Genomic DNA, 22,735 nt, shown 5'->3' with positions numbered 1-22,735 from the left:
CATATTTGGAGTTGATGATAGCTACCAACACATCTCCTTATCACGTCCACCAGTAACCCATCACCCTAGATTTGAGTACATACTTGACAATGTGCTCTACGGAGGTATCACCAGTTCGCTGAACTGTGAGGGTCGCGTTACCGACATCTTCAGGTACAATCTTGAACGTCTGTACAAAACCGATCACCGCTGGAAAAATTAGAGCACGTAAATTACAAAAAAGTTGTTTTGGGAATTTTCGTTTTTCTTATTAAATCTTCTAACACATTTTTATTTTTAGTGAATATTTGCTGCCACAAGATGACATGCATATTAAAAAAACGGCCTTTCTGTCTGAACAAAATATAATTGAAATATGTATCTATCTTTTAAAATTCTATAGCGTTATAGCCATTAAATATTTGGACTTGCACATGAAGAGCTCGTAAGAATTATAAGAATCACACTAAAACTAAGGGCGTGGCAGCGTTGCAGCCGTACGCCACCTTAAATTAGTTTCGATCGTGGATAGTTCTGGTTCTTACCATCATTGTCCAAGATGGTGACTGTTGCTTTATCTGGACTTAGGTTGACTGTAGGCTCGTTGGTACTCAGCTGAACAGTAAACGTCTCGGTATCCTCTACTTCTTTGTCATCCGTGATCTTGAAAGAAACGATCTTGGATGTTTCTGCAACCTCGAAGACAACATCAAGTGAAGCCGGTTCGTTATAGTCAGCATCCTTTGTGGTTGACTCATCAGTAACAGTTATCCTGTGAGATATCATCAGTAAGTTTAAACAATTAAGTAATGACTTATAGCCAAATTCGTTGATGGAACGTTAACACGCTGGAATTCCAAGTTGATCGATCAATGCCAGCTTTATAAGAACATGTTTTTTTACAAAACTTCAGCCCCTTTTTGCCTGCAAGCTGTTTACCTCAGAGTGTGACGTGCTCCAGTGAATCCTGAACGGTGAACAGGAACATTGGCGGTCCCGGCATCTTCCACCACTGTCACAGATTCAATGCTAACGGTAGCTGTTAAAAAAGTGTAAACTTTGTAATTTATAGAAAACATATTGTACACATAAATAGTGTATTAACTCAAAAGTATATGTAAGGAATAAATTTGATTTTAGTTTATATAGAATCTATGACGAGATATATCTCGAGGTTTATATTACAGAAGCATTTGTTATAAAAAGAAACACACAATCGAATAGCAGGTGACTTATATATATTTTAATCAAACCAAACCAGTAAAATATTTTAAACAGACTTCTTTGCTGTATGTAAATATCATATATGACAGAATATGAAATGATAGCCTCTTTACCATCGTTATCAATGATGTTGACGGTCGCAGTGTCAGGATCCACCGTGACTCTTGGATCAGTACTCTTCACTACAACTGTGAAGTACTCCGTCGGCTCTACCTCCTTGTCATCAATGATGGGCACAGAAAACACCTTCTCTTTAACTCCAGCGTCAAAAGTTAAGACGACGTAATCTTCAACAGGCTTTTGGAAATCTAAGCCACCTTTCGCTGTTCCGTCATTCACATAGATGCTAGAAAAATAAAGGGTGAGCACAATTCTGACGACTTTGCAAATAAGAAGGAACTGTAAGGTCTACTTCTCTTTTCCATGGGGTGTTGTGATATTTATTTACACGACAGTGTGAGGAGCTGTAGGGTCTTCGGCTCTCTGTACTGGTATGTTGTGGTATGTACTTACTGGACAGTGTGTGGAACTGTAAGATCACCAGTTCTCTCCAGGGGAATGTCCACCTTGCCTTGGTCTTCTTTAACGTCTTTCGATGTTACCTTCACTTTAACCACAGCTGGAATCCGAGTTTAATTGGAATTATTTACTCATTTTTTTTTCTAATTTGAATACATATCTTAACGTTGCTGCTATTTTCTTATCTATTTGTTTTATTAATAAAACCCTCTTGTTTGTACCAAAAAAAGTCTTTGGACTGTTACGGGGAGCTTCAACAACAAATCTGGGTAGTAAAATGACAACTTCGATCGAAATATCTTAAGCAAAAGGTTTAAATTTTTATACCGTGATGCGAACAACAAAAATGTAGTTTACTTGTTAACTGGTTACATAAAACATACGCTAAGCTTAGAATAACATTAATTCATTATACTTTAATACGAGTTAAATGCTACCAGTTGGGATAGGAAAGCATTTTGTTTGTGTAACAAATGTTTCCATGCGCAAAAGCTATTGCGCGAATTAGATGTAAATTTCAGTTCTTTCAATTTCAGTTGAATGTAAGTTTCAGAACTGCAGTTGCTAGCTTGCTTGAATCGACGTCAGGTCTAAGCCATCGCTAATAATGAATGGATGGGCACACTTAATTTGAGGCCCCACCCTGTTGTGTGTTCCGCATCTTTGGTGGAAAACAAATGGTGGTAAACAAATGAATAAATAAATACATAAAGTGTTTCCCAGTATTGAGACCCTAACGTTAGTTTTTATACGTGAAGATCGGGCCATTAGTCTCAGTACATACCGTCATTGTCAATAATAGTGAGTGTAGATTTTTCGGGGCTAACTGAGACACTTGGGTCCTCGCTAGTGACCATTAAATCAAACGTCTCAGGCTCCTCCACCACGTCATCGTCAACAATAGGGATATTCACAACTGTACAGTCTTCCCCAGGGAGGAGAGCCAGTTCTACGGATGTTGTCACGGTACTGTTGGAAACAGTAAATCTGGAAGAATAACACGAAATAGACTATCAGTATCTCCATACCTTGCGCTCAACTCGGAAATATGCCGCTAGCGTTTTCTACTACTTTATACTTAACCAAGGGGAGCATAATGTCCAACTTACTTGAAGGTGACGCGCTTGCCCATGTATCCGGTTCTGCATATCTTCACGGGAACGATACCAACATCTTCAGGTTTAGTGATAGACTCCTCAGCAAAACCAATCACAGCTTGATATGAATAAACAAATAAATAATAAAGATTACCTTTGCGCCAGGATAGGAAAACGAAAAATGCTTTTAAAATGTCATGTTATAATGGCGGAATAATAACTAAATTGCATCATTTGCATCACGAAGGTGAGTAAGGGTTCTATAATTTTGCCATCTGAGAAGGAAAATTCATCATATAATGAAGGATCGCAAAATTATGATCCTGAAATATCATAATCGATATCATCCATTAGTTATGTATCGCATAGTTGCGTTTTAGTGTGAGTCAACTTAACAAACAGACGTTTGATGGACGCTGTCAACGAGTTCTATTTTAGCCGTTTAATTCAAGCAACGACGTGAACATGCCAATTAGCATAATCTAGCGACAATGGATACGCTTGCACTGTAAGGACATTTTGTTAAACATAGCTTGGAATGTGTGCTAGGCATGAAAGTTTGTTTGGTTACGTTGACTTGGACGTCGCCGTCGTGCCTGCTTTTGCCTTAAAAGAGATCCCTAAAGTCCAAACAGAGGGCCAATATCGTACGACAAATAAAGACATAATGGCGTACCATCGTCATCGAGGACGGTGACTGTAGCAGTGGCGGGCTTGACGGACACTGTTGGGTCCTCACTGCTCAGTTTGACTTTAAGATCTTCAGTCTCTTCGACCTGATTGTCATCGATGATCGGTATGCTTATGATCTTCCGGGTTTCTTCAGCCTTGAATTCAATCACCAACGATGAAGGCGTACTGTAATCGGAATCCAGTTTCGCTGTGCCGTCTTCAACAGATACCCTGAGAAAAGAGCAACGAGTTCTATACCGCAACAACAGTTATCACACCAGAAATCATATTTACCAGGGTATACTGATGTTTGCATTTCTGGGGTCTTAAAATGAAGGATACATTTCTAGATAATGCTTAAAGGGTTGAAAATATTAAAGTTTCGACTTATGAAGGTGGCTATAAGATAGTAACGATCGCTATATCGAAAAAGCGGTTGTGGACTCAAGGATGTTGGATGTGTTTCAGTATTATACCTTCTCATCACAACTCACCTCAGAACCTGGGATTCGCCGAGGTTTCCTGTTCTCTTCACGGGTACATGTGCGATCTTTTCACTCTCGTGCACTGTAACGGAAGCCTGCTCAAATCCAATCTCAGCTGATAAAAAAAAAACATTATGTTAGCATTCAACCCATACTTGCCACATTCATCGATAACACACTAAAAAGTAGACTCAAAGGTCAACAACCTACTGAAACAAGTCAGATAAAATTGCTATTAGTATCTTGTAAAAGGACTATGATGCACTTCACATTCAACTTACTGTCGTCGTCAAGGATATAGACTTGACTGACGTCGTTGTCGATGGTAACACCAGGGGCTGTACTTGAGATGGTCACTGTGAACTTCTCTACGTCTTCAAGAAGCTTGTCGTCAATGATAGGGAACATGAGCGTCTTGCTTTCTTCGTTGATTTCAAATGTGTAAACAAGTCCAGCAGAGGGTTCATTGTAGTCAGCGGTCTTGGTAGCAGATACATCATCCACAACGATACTGGAAAGGTAATTTTAGCTTTCATATTGTTTTATAGATTTGTTATAAAATTTAAATTATCTTGCTAATAAATGTTATTGAAGACACAAAACAAAAGAAAACGAATGGTTCATGGGCAAGGCAGGAACATCATAAAACCCGACCCCGCTAGGTTCAGCAGTTGTGCTTTTTACATGCTTGAAACATGTATAAAATCTAATCTTACAAGCCTTTGAAGTTCTATGAGTGCTTTTGACGAATTCGATACCTTTTACCTAAAAAAGTTAACCATGGAAAAGAGATAACTTACGTGAATTTGTGCGAAGCTCCAGTGTATCCAGTCCTTTTCACGATCACAGGGGTATTACCCACGCTCTCGGCGACATCTTTACGCTGCTCAATACTCAACACAGCTAAGGGAGGTAAACAATTGGGATATGTCAAGGAGTGAGACTCTGACCAGACTATCACACTTTACAAATGCACATAACAGATGATTTTTTGTGGATTTGACCACGTAGAAAATCCACGCTTTGGGTAATGTAGTGATCAATACAGAATATAAAAAGAGAATATAAAAAGGAGTCACAATAATAGAGAAAAATCGATATTGATATGTTAGCAATCATAAACATATCATCATCATCCAGAGACGGCACGGGGTGTGGCATTTGTTGGATTTGATCATTTGTTTGGATATGATCATCATCCAGAAATGCTACATAGTATGGTATGTTTCATGATCACTTAGCAATCATTAAAATATCATCATCGTACAAAACGGGCATATAGAATGGTATTAGATTTTAGACAATCAGCCAATCATTAGTATTCCTCATCAAGATAGTACATAGTATGCCATTAGTTACATATCGACCATTTAGCATACCATCGTCGTCCTGGATGGTGACAGTAGCAGTGTCTGGCTTGACGGTCACAGTAGGATCATTGCTGGTCAAGACGACCTTCAGCGTTTCCGTGTTCTCCACTATATTATCATCCAGGATGGGAACTGTGATGATCTTATCGGTTTCGTCCTCATGGAAGGTGACTACTTGGTCGGCTGGTACCTGATAGTCGGAGCCTTGGACGGCTGTATCATCAATAACAGCGATGCTAAAAAGAAAAGGGAGGTTAAGCAGGAGATAAAATAACAAATAACCCAAAAGAAAAAATAGCTCAACAACCAATTTAGCCAGAAACCTGAAATGGTACCTTGCAATGGCAGGTTGCTTTTTACCTGAAAGTTTGTGGAGCCCCCAGATGTCCAGTCCGCTTTACAGGAATTTCAGCTTTACCGGCACTTTCAAGTACAATGACTGACTCCAGCTGAACACCAATAATCGCTAAAAAATAACAAGCTCATACATAAGGCTGGGTTACCATTAAGGGCCTATGCACGTATCTCATGGCTATGCAACTTGGTTGATCTGTAATTTCGGTTTTACTTAAAAAAAAACAACGAAGAATACGGTAGGATATAGAGGAAAGGGAGCAAAAAAGATGACAGAATGCAGATGCAGATGTTGTATCGATTGTGCGTTACTTATAGTCATTATCATTAATGGTTACTGTAGCCTTGGTAGGGTTGTATTACTTACAGTCATTATCATTAATGGTTACTCTAGCCTTGGTAGAGTTGTATTACTTACAGTCATTATCTGTAATAGTTACAGTAGCCTTGGCAGGTCTGACAGTCACTGCAGGATCGGTCGAGGTCAGGCTCACAATGAAATCCTCCGGATTCTCCACTTCTTTGTCTTCCAGTATCGGGATACCGATGATCACCTCGTGTTCTCCTGGATTGAATGTCACGTCGAATGGTGCTGGTTTGGTAAAGTCACTTCCACCCTGAGCGGTTCCGTCTTCAACAGCAACGCTACAAATAAAAAACAATAATATTTTACAATTCAATAATTAAAGCGCGTTTATACAGTTAAGACGTCTTTCTAGATTTTCATATACTGTATGTGTAAATGTAATAATTTTTCACGCACCGACGCAGGCTGTATTTGTGCACAGACGATCAAATTAATTAGTTATCTCCAATTGTAGACAATAAAATAATAATAGCTATATGATTTCTTAAATAAGATGATTAATCAAAAGCAGGGCAATAGATCGCTTTTAAAGGGAGGGCATTTAGGGTGTCGAGAAAATGGTATATAAAACAAACAGTACAAATCATGAGCTCCCGAAATACTTGTTGCGTCGACTTATTTCACAAAGAATATTGATTTGCTTTTTAAATAATACTATCCATTTACCGTTTTGTGCTTGAAGGATGAACAGGATTTTAAAGTAATTTAAATAAATATAGTTTGCTGCTAGAGTATCATTTGCATTGATTTGGCTCCCGGTAGTAATTGTTTAAGCTTCAAGTATTCTACCGAAGAAAGTATATACCAAAAAATGTGTATAGAAAGAAGTGCGTAATTTAAAGTGTGCATAGAAGGAATTACATACCTTAGTGTATGCATTGAGGATGTGTCGCCGGTCCTTTGTATGACAAGGTTTACTGAACCGACATCTTCGGGTACTGTCAGGGACTCCACCTTGAACCCAACATCAGCTGTATTGACGAGAAATTATATAAGAAATTATATACAGCCAATTGCTATGATGTCTAGGAAAAATTCAACGAAACGGAAATCTAACCAAGCAAATTCGCATAACATCATTCTTAATTTGTTATAATATGATGATTATTTTGGCATCTGGAAATGTGACGTGTTCCACTGCTGCGTGCTAGGATCCTACATATCAGCACTCTATGAAGTCTATCTTTTAATACAAGTCATTATGTACCGTCGTCATCCGTGATGAAAACGGTGGCCGTATTCGGGTTCAGGCTGACTCTTGGATCGTTTGTATGAAGTTGAACAGTGAAATCTTCTTTAGGCTCGATGTCCTTGTCATTGTTGATGGGGATCATAATAGTCTTGGAAGTCTCGCCCTCAGCAAAGGTAACTTCAGTGACGCCGGGAGTGGTGTAATCTCCAGGTTCCTGGGCAGTGCCATCGTTTACAGTAAACCTAGTGGGAGTCTCGCATTAGCACAGTAGTAATGGACTTTGGTCAGAATAAAGTAGCAGCGATATATCGAACGTAACCAATAGGCTTGCTATAAGTTCAAGCAATATCCCTTCAGTTTTTAAGGCCACGGCATGTTTAAATTAAATCCAGAAACTTAAGTTTTCCCAGCAAAGTACAATACGATTGTGCCGACGGTTAGGACGGCGTGATCGAAAAAACAACAATACCTTTTATATCGGAAGGAAACTAACTTTATTTCTACAATAGTGAACACAGATAGCCAGGTAAGTTTTCCGTCAGTGTCTTTGATGCCTTCCTTGTACTTACGTGACGGTGTGGGACTTGCTGGTATCGCCTGTCCTGACAAGCTCAATGGTCGCCTTTCCTGCACTTTCAGGGACGCTCAAAGAACCAGTCTTGAAACCAATGACGGCTAAAACAGCACACGATAGTTATAACTTTAAAGTATGTTAAACCTGAAAATTGGCAAGAACTCTTAAAAGACACCGATATGTATTATAAGACAAAACATATAATCAAAATTATTTAGGCATTGCAAAGTATTTCTGAGCATATAACTTAATGTATAATTTCTGCACTCCTTTATCTACTCCACCCCCACGACTGTTGTCAGTTATGCTAAAAACCGTTTATAATTGATCTTTACTTCTATTTCGCTTTTGGAGACTAGAACCTGCCATTGGAAAGAGAAAAATACTTACCATCGTTGTCAGTAATTGTCACGGTAGAAGTGTCTGGCTTGATCAGGACGTTCGGATTTGATGATGTTAAGGTGACAGTAAAGGTTTCCGGGTTCTCCACCAGTTTGTCATCAGTGATCGGAACGGTGATGATCTTCTCTGTTTCATCGGCCTCAAAAGTGTACTCTACCTCATTGGGTGTAGTGAAGTCTTCTCCATCTGTTGCTGAGCCTTCGGTGAGGATAATCCTAAAAAAGAATCGGATTACCATCAGCTTTCGCACAAACAATTAAGAGGATTCTAGAAATATACAAGAAGCCACCTTTTAGGTCTTTATTGTATCAAAATGTTCAGATTTCTTTTTGCTGAAGTAACCAAATGGACACCTCCAATGTTGATAAAGTAAGTGATGGATTCCAAACCGAATTCCAAAAGGTACGCATGATATCTTAAGTTGATGCAGCAATATCTGATAACATCCCAACAACCAAAAGACTGCCTTCTTAGAACAAATTTCTAAAACAATGACCCGACCAGCTAACAGATACATTTAGTGGATACAAGGAGTCATACACCTTTATAGCGGCGGCGTGAACAAAGGAAGACACAACTTCTTACTTGAATGTATGTGGAACACTCTTGTCGCCAGTTCGGATGACTTTGAGGTCCACTTTACCACCATCTTCTGATACCGTCTGACTTTCTTTCTCAAAACCGATTATCGCTGAAAAAACGAATCATATTTTGTTGAACTAGGCTCAAACAGAAGCGAATCTCTCACAATGGGCGTCAAAATCTCGAAAGGTTAATGCTTACAGCTCAGGAATTTATCAGTCCGAACTTTATCAGTATTTTTTTTTTCAATCTAAAATTTTCTTTTGTATAAAAGCCACCCCCGTGACGAAATTGACTCAACCAATTGGCTAAATGCTAAATATACTAAGAATATTACCATTATTGTCGAGAATTTTGATGGATGCTACCCCAGGATTGATAGTAACGCGAGGATCCTCGGTTAATAGTGTGACATTGAAGCGCTCTACGGGTTCCACCTGGTTATCGTTGATGATAGGGAATGAGATGACCTTGGAGAGCTCGCCCGGCATAAACGTTATCATCAGGGTTGTGGGTGGCACGAAGTCGTGCCCACTTGTGGTAGTATCATCGAGAATTACGACCCTGCAATACAAGCAATAGGAAGTAAAGATATATCCATCTTTTCATCAACTAATCCTATACAAGTAGGCATCAGAGCAAGTTTGGAAGCATATAAAACTAACTTAGAAAAAAGGGCCGATGTCAGAAACAAGCAATACAAGGAAAGAGAGCACTCACTTGACGATATGTTGTACGGTAGAGTCTCCCGTCCGTTTGACTGTAAGCGTCGCGGTGCCAATGTCTTCTGGTACGGTTTTTGATGTTTGAACAAATCCGATAATGGCTGCAAAAGGTGCCAATGTTTATTAAAAACACTAAAATATCAGCTCCGCCTATGAAAAGTCTTAAAATCTCGATTTCCTATGACAAATCAATTATTCGTTAAGTGTATAAAGCGAATAACAATGATTTTGGTGTTATCTGCAGGCTAGCCTTGGTCTCTGCGTAAATGGAGGGCTGTCGAGAAAGGCACAGAGGGACAGGAGGGGATATAACTGATCCTTCTTTGTGTTCTCAAAGAAAAATCCCGCAAATCAGAAAGCATTCTAAGCTATGGCTATACTTACCATCATCGTCTAGGATGGTCACGGTTGCAGTCTCAGGTTGAAGAATCACATTGGGCTCAGTTGTGCTAAGGCTGACTTTAAACACCTCTGCCCCCTCCACGTCTTTGTCGTTTATGATTGGTACCGGTACAGACTTGGACGTTTCTCCTATTTCAAAGTCTACGTCAAGGACGGCAGGTTCGCTGAAGTCGACATCCTTCGTAGCGGAATCCCCCTTGAACTCCAATCTAGCAATTGCAAAATTAAAAAGCAACAAATATTATCCAAATCAGATAAATACTTGGAGTCGTTAGTGCGAGTGAAGAGATAAAAACAATCGTCTAAAAATTTGAGCGAATTATTACCTCGCTTTGTGCTTGACTGACGTGTCGCCGGTTCTCTCAACTTCTATGACAGCATTTCCAATACTCTCGGGCACTGCAGCTGACGGCACTTTGAATCCAACGGTAGCTGATAGTTCAGATAAAGATGGAAATAGAATACTTAAAATTTCATTTCAGGACACTTGTAACGGTCTACGTAAACCACTTTTCCCATCCAAGAATCCAAGAGTGAGAAGAAAAATGCCCCATCTCTGTTTGTTTCCTCTTGAAAGTATATATAGAACATTTTATATTATAGAAGTGAACTTTAAAAAGTCCTACCATCATTGTCTTTGATTTCAATAGTCGCTGTATCTGGAGCCACTGTCACCGCCGGATCGCTGGTTTCCAGTTTCACCGTGAAGGTCTCTGCAGGCTCCACATTCTTGTCGTCGATGATAGGGATCTTAATAACCTTGCTGGTCTCGTCAGGGGCGAATGTCAGCTCTACTAAGGCTGGCTTGGTGTAATCCAGGCCGTCCTTGGCGGTCCCGCCAGTAACAGTAACACTATAGTACACAAGATGAATACATAACGGTCAAACCTTAACAGGATAAATTGACGCATTTAGTTAAAAAGTGTTTTCAAAAAATGCTGAAACTCAAGAGAATTTTGCTTCCGACAAGGCTTACAGCCTTTGAAACATTTAGTGTGGGAAAGGCACTACGCAAATATAAGCGCTCGCGGGTGGATATATATACTCTAGACGTTTTATCAATAAAGGCTCTTCATCAGTTACCTAAAGCTATCTTGTACTACTCACGTGACTTTATGGTTAGCAGTCGTGTCTCCCGTTCGCTCGACTTCGATCACAACTTCACCATCACCTTCTTGCACTGATTTCGATGGATTCTTTACTGAAATGACGGCTGTGTCACAAAAATACATTCATCAGTCAAGTCACACGATCCCAGTTGTTGGCTCTAGTATGGTCTACAGCCTAATGTCGGCTTTTCTGTATACAACTCGATACATAAAAACAAAACAAACGAAAATGCATAGTAGCATTTCAGTAACTGTTGCTTTTTATGAAATTCCTTGAAGATGTTATCATTCATTGGCGTTCCTTAGAGAGGGGTGTTCATTTCAAACTTGTAAACTTAGCGGGGCATTCTTTAGATGAGAGGCGTTTATTGAAATATGGGGCGTTTATTACATCATTTGAAGCACCCAATCAATGATATCATTGCCAATGAGACTTTACCGTCGTTGTCCAGAATCGTGACAACTGCAGCGTCGGGTGTAACTATGACACCGGCGTCAGTGCTTGACACTCTGACAGTGAACGACTCTTTATCTTCGATAAGTTTGTCATCGATGATCGGTAGTCGGATGGGTTTGGTGGTCTCGCCAGCCTCGAACGTGATGTCTTGGGCATCTGGTCCTTTGTAATCAGAGCCTTGCACTGCTTCGCCGTCCTCGACCGTCACCCTGAGATCACGATGAATTATATCAGAAAATAAACACAATAAACGACACTGGACGATAAATAAATTAGTCGGCTGCAGACGGAACCAAACAAAAATTCATTTCCAAATTAGAAATTTGACACAAACATTACAAGGATAATATACAAGAAAGAAATGGAGCAAAAAATTGTGCATTTTCCACATGAGAAAAAGGTAAAAAGGGAAACCTTAATCACGGCATATGCTATTACAATGGCACAAACAATTTCTAAAAACAATTCTTGTTTAAGATTTTAAAATAAAATCATGTTCATAGTTTTATCAGTTTTTATTTTTGACAATTGCATTGAACAGACAAATGAAATCGAAATGGAAACTGTTTCAATTCTAAACTCTGCCTGAATTCGTTAATGAACTTTCCAATTATTCACGCCTTAATCGCGACATACCTTTTGACCTGTAACTTACTTGATGTGATGCCTTTTGCCAGTAAAGCCAGTTCTCCTAACCACAACAACTGCGTCACCCTCATCTTCTTTGAACTCAACATCCTCGACAGAAAACACCGCTGTACGATAAAGAAAACACGTAAGTCACCACCAGATCTTACTTCGGGCATGATGTCTATAACAACGACAAGTGTCGCATTACGTCCATTTCGCATCGCTCTGTGTCACAAAACAACCCTGTCGAACTTGGTAGCTTTATGCCATAGTACAACCTCATGATAACTAAGCTTTTATCTTTTCCATCATCCCAAGAACCTAAAGCGTAGTGACGGGTAACTGGAGCAAGCTTATCGAACGTTTTCGACAATTTCAGGCTCAAGTATTCTTAGGCAAGTTTTCAATTGCCATAATAGCAACAGCAACCAGAGGCTTGGATTTCCATGGATGCCTGCTTTATTTATAGCAAATGATTTGAATGCTGCTATCATTATTCGGATCCCGTTATTGATTAGACAACATAACCATCGTAGTATGAGTATGACAACTATGATAGTATGAGTATTTGAGTGGGAGACATTTAGTGTATTTTGTTTCAGAGGTTGATGTATGTTATAGTATGTTTAAATGTCTTCTATAAACAAAATAATATCTACTGAATTTTAATTTTTCTGATATTTGCGCCATCTTACCATCATCGTCCAGGATAGTCACGGACGCTGTGTCAGGCACAACATTGACAGTAGGATCGTCACTTGATAGACCGACATCGAAGAATTCGGTCTCCTCCACTATGTTGTTATCTACGATTGGTACGGATATCGTTGCTACTACTTCATTTGCTGCAAAGGTGACCTCTACAACCGCAGGCGTGTTGAAGTCTTCGACGAGCTTAGCTGTTTTTGGGGTCACTGTAACTCTAAAATTAAAACCCAATGTTATCGTTTGATACATAACTGTTACTGACTTGTATTACAGGTTCCTTAGAGAATTAACCTCTCGTTTTTTTGGAAACAATCATCTGTAAATTATTTTATAGTATTGTTATCAAATAGGGCCAATAAATTTAGCATGGACTGGAATCCTGATTACTCTACTTGCAAGTGCATATTAATATTTTCGGTAGCATGTCGTGTACAAGGACAGATGGTACACAATACTCGTGTACCGAGCACTTCATGGTACTTCTGACACCCCTAGACGTACCCACTGAGCACTAAGACGGGACGGACTAGCTACATATCTTACTTGATTGTGTGGCTTCCGGCGAGATGTCCGCTTCTCTTCACATTGAGTGTTGCTTGACCATCGCTCTCGTACACCGTCACATTTTCGAACTCAAAGCCGATGTTTGCTGTTGAAACGAGGACAAAAGTAAAGTTACCTAAGGTAGTAGTTACCAATGAAGAAAAATATTAGATTGGGAAATAATAAAAGTTATTCTGAACGGCAAACAGTGATTTTGGGAAATTTAAATAGAAACCTGGCCAAATTTGTCTAAGGTTTTCCTTGTATTTAGGTATCAAAGTACCTTTGGAAAAAATATCAAGGAATCATATCTAAACGAGGGGAAGATGATTGAACGATAAGAGGATGTACTAAAGTTTTTCTTGCCCAAAGAGCTCCGCTTGACCATTGAGGAAATCCAACGGAATGGCCCTCGACATTAAGAATGATGCTAAGCAAGGCAAGGTTTGTTGGGGTCTACACATAGTGAATGCGAGTCATATCTACAATCATTGTAAAAAATGTTGACAGTAGAGCGAGTCATATTTACCATCATTGTCAAGAATGTTGACAGTTGCTGTGTCTGGGTCCACTGTAACGCCAGCATCGGTGCTGCTCAGGGATGCAGTGAAATGTTCGGTGTTCTCCACGAGCTTGTCATCGCTGATCGGAATGGCAACAACTTTAGAGTCTTCCCCTTTCAAGAAATGGACTACAAGGCCAGCAGGGACTGTGAAATCCTTGTCCACAACTGCACTACCGTCCGTCAGCGCCACCCTGATCATAAGATACAAAACAAAATGTTGCAGTGTTCGATATAAAGTGTAGGGCTTGAATTATCGAAACTCGTGGTGACCTTGATTCAGGATTTACCAGCTTTTCGTATTGAGTATAAAAGTAAATATCATAATTTTAGATTTATATATAACTGGTTTTCATTATTTTCTGATACAATTTCAAAGATCGTTGCTACCCAAATTTAATGCATGCTTAAGCAGAAGAGCAGAAGAAAAATATGTTCTAGGGCAGGACCCCTTAAATCGATGATCCTAGAACATTGAGTGCTTTAAAATAGGAAAAAGTAAATCTTGGGACAGTGCTATCATTACCTGGACTCTCACCATCATCTATCTAGATCTATAATCTAATATCATAGTAGTTGATGTCAATAATCAAAAGTTTTGCCATAGTAGGGAGAATTCTTGAGCCTGTTTGGTAGATGTGAAATCACCATAAGAACTTACGTGACAGTGTGTTCTGCATCTTTATATCCGGTACGCTTGATTTTGATGTTCGCATTTCCTACGTCCTCAGGAACAGCCATTGGTGATTCAGCGAATCCGATGACCGCTGGAAAAATCATCGAACTTATATGCATCAGTACGTACTCTTTTTATTATGAAGTCATACCTGTCAAGCCCTAGAAGGGTTAATTCTTTTTTCTCTTAGAGGGAACGGGAATTCTGCATCAATAGAGGGTGCAAGAGATTCCCTGTTAGGAAGACAGAACACAAAAATTCATCCCCTTTATCGTTGTAGTTGTGGCTCTTGTTTTTACTGTTACTGTAATTCTCCGATGAATATTCTGAGCATGTATAACGGAACAACCGTTTATTGTTCATTTTTAAGATAAGGACAAACATCTTCGAGTCAACTCGATAATGATGACTTCACCTACCATCATCGTGCATAATGTTGACTACACCTACCATCATCGTCGATAATGTTGACTACACCTACCATCATCGTCGATAATGTTGACTACACCTACCATCATCGTCGATAATATTGACTACACCTACCATCATTGTCGATAATGTTGACTACACCTACCATCATTGTCGATAATGTTGACTACACCTACCATCATCTTCGATAATGTTGACTACACCAACCATCATTGTCGATAATGTTGACTACACCTACCATCATCGTGGATAATGTTGACTACACCTACCATCATCGTGGATAATGTTGACTACACCTACCATCATCGTCGATAATGTTGACTACACCTACCATCATCGTCGATAATGTTGACTACACCTACCATCATTGTCGATAATGTTGACTACACCTACCATCATCGTCGATAATGTTGACTACACCTACCATCATCGTCGATAATGTTGACTACACCTACCATCATCGTGGATAATGTTGACTACACCTACCATCATCGTGGATAATGTTGACTACACCTACCATCATCGTCGATAATGTTGACTACACCTACCATCATCGTGGATAATGTTGACTACACCTACCATCATCGTGGATAATGTTGACTACACCTACCATCATCGTCGATAATCCTGACAGTGGCGGTGTCCGGGCTGATGGTGACGGTAGGATCGTCGCTGCTCAGGACCACGGTCAGGTCCTCAGTGTTCTCCACCACATTGTCATTCACAATAGGAACCATGATGACTGCATCTTTTTCACCCGACTCGAACACGACCTCTAGAGATGCCGGCTCGTGGTAATCCGGGCCTTTGTTTGCAGTTCCGTCAGATACAGTGACCCTATATAAAGTACAAAATTTATTAGTATGCACTAAGTAATTCGAGGATATGATACTTAATCAGACAAGGAAAAATGCAATGAACTTTTCTTTTAAATAATTTTTAGGAGTTCTTAAACAATTAAAATTTACAACAACAACAAAAACAAATAAAGCAGGGGAATCGCATGGGCTTAACTTTAGATGCATGAATTGAAAACACAATTTAAGTATGCGAATAAATAATGACAACATAAAAAAACTTTGTTATTTTACCTCAAAACTTGTCTTGAGCCTGTGTGGCCAGTGCGTTTGACTGGAAGGTTGGCCTTTCCTTGGCTCTCGAGGACATCCACTGTAGCCAGCTCAAAACCAATAGAAGCTGATAACAAAAATAAAGACCAAGGGATTCTAGCGCACATATTTTTACTCATTCGGCTGACTTCCTACCCTACCCCTGCTACTTCCTTTGTCCCAGATTAAGATATATCTGGCTTCCCTTACCATCATCAAATATATCTGGCTTCCCTTACCATCATTAGATATATCTGGCTTCCCTTACCATCATTATCCGTGATCTTTACAGTGCCAGTCTCTGGTTTGACATTGACTCGCTTGTCATCGGAGCTGAGTGTCACTGTGAACGCCTCGAGGTCTTCGATCTCCTTATCGTCAATGATTGGGATTTGAATGACCTTTGACTCAACGCCGATCTCAAAAGTCAGCTCATTAGAAGGTGGAACCGTGTAATCGTCACCGCCTTTAGCCGATCCGTCTGTGATAGTGAATCTGTAACAAAGTGATAACAAGTTGATGATATGAGTTTTCAAACAAACGTACACCAACGAAATAACATCAGTAAACAGTGCATACAGAACTTCAATGGGGAATGGCAAGAATGTTGGATTGTCCAAATTGCTGTTTCAAGGACCTTCGGGATCTATTTTTTTAACTTTAGTTTGAGTTGCTCGTACAATCGCTTCTTTTTATATACAGCTAAAACACGATTAGAACAAACATTTTGGTTAAGTATTTGCTTATGAATTGTTTAAGGATATTACGAAATTTTGGGTTTCTTATTTTTCCCAAGAATGCCGTAAACGCGGTGTGAGTAGGGGTTATAAGCTGATTACACTACTCACCTGACGGTGTGTTCTACAGAGGTGTCACCAGTCCTTTTCACTACAAGCCCGGCGTTGCTGACATCCTCGGGGACGGTTATCGACTCGGGCATGAAGCCAATATCCACTGTAATACGATGAACATTATATATGAGCTTTACAATAATATGATAAAAAGGACCTGCTTGAAAACTTAAAATTCTCTCAAAACCGGACCTCAGTTGTTCCTTTACGAGGGTTTCCGAGTATTTACCACGTGGATTGATAAGCCGTCTGTCAAGCTCACACTAAACGAGGACACACCGTTAAAGAAACACAACGCGTGCTCAATGTTTCCTTCTTTATCCATCCGTGCTTCTAGCCCATGTATTTCACATATAGATATTTTTTGTCGTTGATCTTATTTAAGTTGTTACAGTCATCCCCTTACTGCGGTGTTCGTTAGAGCTGACAGAAATTTTAACAGCTCCCCCCTGGTAGCACTGATATCGAAATCCGACTTTGTATCAGCCCTGTTAGCCTAAAAGTTCGATAACATGTGAATTTGTGGCTCCACATACCATCGTCATCTTTGATTGTCACAGTAGCAGTCTCTGGTTCAACAGTAACTTTTGGATCCTCACTGCTGAGGACGACAGTGAGCTGCTCATCGCCTTCAACTTCTTTATCGTCGATTATTGAGACAGTAATTGTCTGGTCGTCAAGGCTGTTGGCTGGGAAGGTCAGCTCGGCGATTGACGGCTTGGTGAAGTCTTTGCCATCAATAGCGCTACCATCAATTACAGCGACCCTACAATCAATCCAGTCGAAGGTTACCGTTTGTCCTGTGCACATCTATTTTAGGTACTCCTAAGAGTGTGGCCCTCTTAAAGTAGAGGTGATCGCATTTCATATCCACATAGCCGTTGATCACTTACTTGACTTTGTGTTCTCTGGTCGTGTCACCTCTCCTTGCCACAGTTAGTGTTACTGTGCCGTCTGATTCTTTAAATATCACAGAGTCAGGCTTAAAGCCAACAACAGCTGAGATAGAATAACAGAATAGCAAGATAAGTTATTGATACTTACATAATGAAAAATAGATAATAATTTTCGCTAAGATCTAAATTTACAAATAAACTGGGATTCGGACTCTAGAATAGATCGCTTCTTTCGTCCCGGCTATAGTTCTTACCATCATTGTCGATAATGGTAACTGTTACTGTATCGGGAACAACGACAACATCATTGTCAGCGCAAGCGAGGATGAGAGAAAAGGTCTCCGGGTTCTCCACCAGCTTGTCGTCAGTGATCTTTATAGATACAATCTTCTCCATTTCGCCTTCCTCAAACGTCAATTCAATGTGTTCGGGTGTGGTGTAGTCTTCGTCCTTCTTTGCAGTTCCTCCACCGATCAGAAAGCTGAAAAAAAAACAGCAACAGAAGCTTCATTAAAATTTGTTGCACTTGTTGCATACGCAGGCTTCCATTTGATCTTAAATAAATCAATAAAAATAAATAAGCATAGATCATCCAGTAATGCTAAATAAGGTAAAACAGAAACGCAATTCTAATAAAGCACTTTTTAGTTTGTATACATTGTATTTTTTATCGTACATCAAACAATGCATATATATTACCAAAATAAATGATTTTGATGAACCAATAAAACAACTAAAAAAATGAATAAATGCTTTTATAATAAAATGTTTAAAAAAACATAGTTATCTATGGCTAATTCAAGGATTACCAATAAAAAGGCATCAATCAAGTTGAAGCACAAACCTTAGTGTATGGGGCTTGGTCTTGTCGCCTTTCCTGGTCACCTTGATGTCCAAGGTACCGATGTCTTCTGGAACCTCGTACTTGTCAAGTTCAAACCCGATCTCAGCTGCACGAAGGGGAGAAATAATTACAAATGACAAAAACAGAATACCATGGGGGTAAATTCACACAATACATCTGGTACCGTTGTTGTCGTTTATTAGAATAGACGCAGTGCCGTTCTCTATCGTGACACGGTCATCAGGTGAGCTGATTGTCACGTTGAATCTCTCGGGCTGCTCCACGTTCTTGTCGTTGATGATAGGAATAGATACCACTTTGGTGGTCTCCCCCGGCTGGAATGTCACAAGAAGGTCCTCGGGAGGCGTGAAGTCCACTCCAGAGTAGGCGGTATCGTTTTTGATGGACAGACTACAACAAAATAGAAAATCCGATATGTATTTACACAGGGATACACAAACATAGGAACTGAGAAAAAGTTGCAAAAGACAATGCCGGCTCTAGGGAAGCGAGTAATAGGGTTCACTGTATTTGAAGCGAGCAATAGGGTTCACTGTATTTAGGTGTTCTTTCTAGCCTGAAAAATGTGTTTCTTCCAGTGTTTTATCCAACGATTTTCGACCCATTCCACGTGTCCTAGTTTATTTCAAATGTTTAGGTTACCTTCACGACCGTGTTTCTCTGAAAAAAATAAAATGTGCCCGACATAGTTTTGGTGATAGCAAAATACTGGACATACTAAGATTAGTTAAATAACTGAGCATCTACTCAAGGCTGTTTTTCTAAAGGGAATTTTTTCTTTATTTAGTGGCCGAATTAAATATCATACGGCTATCTTTAGCGAATATGTTATTACGATAACCGTGCGCCTAGATATACGCAATAAGTTTTATTACATGAGCAGACGTCAATATTCAAAAGGGTACCTCATTTTACCCATATATTTTTCTACTGAAATACTATTCTAGTTCAAAGTTGCCAAATGCAAATTTTGGCTATTTTTGGCCTTTTGACTAGAATAATTTCTAATTGAAAAACAATACAAGAAAGAAATAAGAATGAGAATCTCTTTTCAAGGAGTCTATAGTTCTACATGTCTGCCAAATTAAACGAAAATCGGGCGAATTCTAGTCAACATTTAACGAGTTTGTTGCTTTTTAGTGCATATTAGGTCATGAGATCCCATATTAACTTTCTGATTCCCAAAACTTTCGCACCAATAACATCTTGCGTGTCCTAAAATCCATGTTATTTGTTTTTAGTATCACTTTTCCAAATAAACACTTTTCGACATTATTCAAGGGTGAACGTGAACTGTGTGGACTTACCTGACGGTATGGGGGACCGATTTGTCACCCGTTCTTGTCAATGTCAGGTTGACCGTCCCTGCGCCCTCAGGCACCGTCTTGGAAGGCTGCACGAAGCTAATGATGGCTAGACGCACAATAATACTAGTTTTCACAGTCGGCTCAATAATCAGCGATACATTAGTGGATTGATAGTTTGACCAATTTTGTCACCACATATATAAAACAATATATAACAGTTTCAATATTGATGTTAGGACTGACAGTTTCAATATTGATGTTAGGACTGACAACTTACCGTCATCATCGTTGATGGTTACTTGTGCAGTATCAGGACTGATTGTGACCTCAGGCTCGTTTGTTGTGAGTTTGACGCGGAACGTTTCATCGTCCTCCACCTTGTGGTCATTGATGATTGGGACGTTGATGGTTTTCACTACCTCGTTTTGAAGGAAAGTGATTTCCTTGACTGCAGGTTCGCTATAATCCGAGTCTTTCTTCGCTGTGTTATCAGTAATGGTGACACTAAACGGAAAAAAAAAGCCAATTCCTTAAAAACTTATTCATATCTCATATCAAAAGAACGTTAACCTCAACTCCAGACAAACATTGCACGCACAATTGTTTTTTATGTCATCAACAGCAAAGCAAACCGTCACTTATCGCTGATTTTTTTTATACCAACAGAACTAATTCAAAGACGTTATAGGTTAACGTTTAAAGCAAACAATGGATCGTTTGAAAGAAGCATCGACTAATTGTCAAAAGTAAGCCTCAGTTCGTTGACAGTAAGCGTTGAATAGTTTACCTAAATGTTTAAGGGGGTATGGGGGAAAATACAAAGCATAGCTAAATTTTGTTTAAAGTTTTTTTCATCGATGGCTTGTTGTTCTCAGTGAAAGTAAATAATAAATATCTGGCCTAAAGTTGATAAGGACGCTTGTCGGACGCGTGCCATGAAAAACAACTTACGTGACAATATGCTCTTCGGCGAGATTGCCTTCTCTCTTCACGGTAAGCAATGCTTCGCCATCACCCTCACCCACGTCCACAGAGACCGGCTCGAACTTAATCAAAGCTGCAGGGACAAAATTATTGCAACAGCATGAGTGCATAGGCTTCAAATGCCGTAGTCAAGTATTGGTGGCCTTAGCTGGACATCGTATGATTTATTCGTATTCTCCTCCATTTGGTGGAAAGCCACGAGACTCATTCGTGAAGACTTTGCGAAATCGACATTTTGCTTTTTGCACTGCAGCGTTTTAGGAAAAAGGTGCATGTATACAATCATTATATTGTTGCTTGTGATCAAATATATAACTATAGCGATGCTTACCATCATCATCCTTGATAGTGATTGTTGCCGTATCTGGGCTCACAACAACCGTAGGGTCGTCGCTCGTCAGCACGATGGTAAAAGACTCCGTGTTCTCCACGTCTTTGTCATTTACGATAGGAATGACAATGTCCTTCTTTGTGTCGCCAGCGGCAAATGTCACTTGCAGCACGGCAGGAACATTAAAGTCTTCTATAGCTTTCGCGTCACCATCCTTCACGAGGAAACTGACGAAAAATGTGCCCAAAACAACTGCATTATCACTAATTCAATATTGAAAATGATCATTTATTGTAATTACACTCAGATGCCTGTTGTGTCTTCTTTCTTTTGGATAGTATTAGTCGTTAAAAACTAATTTTACCTAAGTCACGCAATACTTTCAAAACCATATTATTAAAATGGTTATTTTGAAGTTCTATTGCAAGGAAATCGTTGTATACCAAACATGAACAATACAAAGCAGTTGCTTTGTATTGTTCATGTTTGAATTAAAATTTCCCAAAGCTTACTTGATAGTCTGGCTTTTGTCGGTATTGCCGGTCCGTTTTACGGCCACCGTCGCAGTTCCACCACTCTCAACAACAGTCACATCTGTCAGCTCAAAGCCGATTGTAGCTGGAGAAAAACACACAGAAGATCAGTATTAAACTTGTAAGTATTCCATCGTATGTCTCTTCTACGCTATACTGTTCATGCGTCATTCCTTTTAAAATTCGTTCGCAATTTACACTTTGTATCAATGGAATAATTGAAACATTATAGTCAGAAACAAAAGGAAATTATTTATACAGTACAGGACACACTTAAAGGATTCAAAGGCAAAAGTCATCGACCTGAATATTATCAGACAGGAGAAGGTTAATGGTCTTAAAAAAAAAAAAGCTGTGGTCGATGGATGGTTGTTAGTGAGTAGTTTGTACCATCATTATCGAGGATCCTGACGGTCGCAGCACTTGGCTGGACAGTAACGGTTGGCTCAGTGCTTGACACGACCACTGTTAGAGACTCCGTCGGCTCTACATCCTTGTCATCGATGATGGGGATCATGATAATCACTGACTCCTCGCTCGGCTCGAACGACCTTTGAAGGACTGAAGGCTTCGTGTAGTCCTTACCTAACACGGCGGTGTCATCATTGACACTCACACTTTCAATATTTAACACAACATTATCAGCATATAATTATAATAATATATATACAAACATAGTGCTTTAAGTGATAAAGTGTAATCTCATTAAATCAACACATCGGATATTGAACCTCGAATCAAATTTATCTAAAAGCCTCTTACATTTACTTCTACCCTTAGTAGCTTCAGCCTTCGATATCT

At 39.5% G+C, this 22,735-nt stretch overlaps 1 protein-coding gene across 3 annotated transcripts in view; it reads right to left on the bottom strand.

Moving 5' to 3' along the window:
* The window catches only part of LOC5513291 (adhesion G-protein coupled receptor V1), a 103,964-nt gene that overhangs the window by 36,218 nt on the left and 45,011 nt on the right, over positions 1-22,735 (bottom strand). For all 3 annotated transcript variants that reach the window (XM_048729070.1, XM_048729071.1, XM_048729072.1), the window contains exons 78-123: positions 22,325-22,551; positions 21,914-22,019; positions 21,402-21,628; positions 21,038-21,143; positions 20,364-20,590; positions 20,087-20,192; positions 18,943-19,169; positions 18,759-18,864; positions 18,169-18,395; positions 17,912-18,017; positions 17,555-17,784; positions 17,016-17,121; positions 16,436-16,662; positions 16,150-16,255; positions 15,669-15,895; positions 14,615-14,720; positions 13,921-14,147; positions 13,392-13,497; positions 12,836-13,062; positions 12,166-12,265; positions 11,493-11,719; positions 11,052-11,157; positions 10,571-10,797; positions 10,271-10,376; positions 9,927-10,153; positions 9,538-9,643; positions 9,155-9,381; positions 8,821-8,926; positions 8,224-8,450; positions 7,829-7,934; positions 7,275-7,501; positions 6,933-7,038; positions 6,119-6,345; positions 5,707-5,812; positions 5,356-5,582; positions 4,777-4,879; positions 4,258-4,487; positions 3,986-4,091; positions 3,496-3,722; positions 2,832-2,937; positions 2,507-2,709; positions 1,717-1,822; positions 1,317-1,549; positions 919-1,018; positions 525-751; positions 84-189 (exon numbers count right to left, since the gene is read on the bottom strand). In XM_048729070.1, coding sequence (XP_048585027.1) covers positions 84-189; positions 525-751; positions 919-1,018; positions 1,317-1,549; positions 1,717-1,822; positions 2,507-2,709; positions 2,832-2,937; positions 3,496-3,722; positions 3,986-4,091; positions 4,258-4,487; positions 4,777-4,879; positions 5,356-5,582; positions 5,707-5,812; positions 6,119-6,345; positions 6,933-7,038; positions 7,275-7,501; positions 7,829-7,934; positions 8,224-8,450; positions 8,821-8,926; positions 9,155-9,381; positions 9,538-9,643; positions 9,927-10,153; positions 10,271-10,376; positions 10,571-10,797; positions 11,052-11,157; positions 11,493-11,719; positions 12,166-12,265; positions 12,836-13,062; positions 13,392-13,497; positions 13,921-14,147; positions 14,615-14,720; positions 15,669-15,895; positions 16,150-16,255; positions 16,436-16,662; positions 17,016-17,121; positions 17,555-17,784; positions 17,912-18,017; positions 18,169-18,395; positions 18,759-18,864; positions 18,943-19,169; positions 20,087-20,192; positions 20,364-20,590; positions 21,038-21,143; positions 21,402-21,628; positions 21,914-22,019; positions 22,325-22,551 — 7,632 coding nt within the window. The remainder of the gene's footprint in view (positions 1-83; positions 190-524; positions 752-918; positions 1,019-1,316; positions 1,550-1,716; positions 1,823-2,506; positions 2,710-2,831; positions 2,938-3,495; positions 3,723-3,985; positions 4,092-4,257; positions 4,488-4,776; positions 4,880-5,355; positions 5,583-5,706; positions 5,813-6,118; positions 6,346-6,932; positions 7,039-7,274; positions 7,502-7,828; positions 7,935-8,223; positions 8,451-8,820; positions 8,927-9,154; positions 9,382-9,537; positions 9,644-9,926; positions 10,154-10,270; positions 10,377-10,570; positions 10,798-11,051; positions 11,158-11,492; positions 11,720-12,165; positions 12,266-12,835; positions 13,063-13,391; positions 13,498-13,920; positions 14,148-14,614; positions 14,721-15,668; positions 15,896-16,149; positions 16,256-16,435; positions 16,663-17,015; positions 17,122-17,554; positions 17,785-17,911; positions 18,018-18,168; positions 18,396-18,758; positions 18,865-18,942; positions 19,170-20,086; positions 20,193-20,363; positions 20,591-21,037; positions 21,144-21,401; positions 21,629-21,913; positions 22,020-22,324; positions 22,552-22,735) is intronic.

The sequence above is a fragment of the Nematostella vectensis genome, chromosome 6 (genome assembly GCF_932526225.1).
Source record: "Nematostella vectensis chromosome 6, jaNemVect1.1, whole genome shotgun sequence".
Classification (NCBI taxonomy): domain Eukaryota; kingdom Metazoa; phylum Cnidaria; class Anthozoa; order Actiniaria; family Edwardsiidae; genus Nematostella; species Nematostella vectensis.
This window is presented reverse-complemented; position numbering and strand designations above follow the sequence as displayed.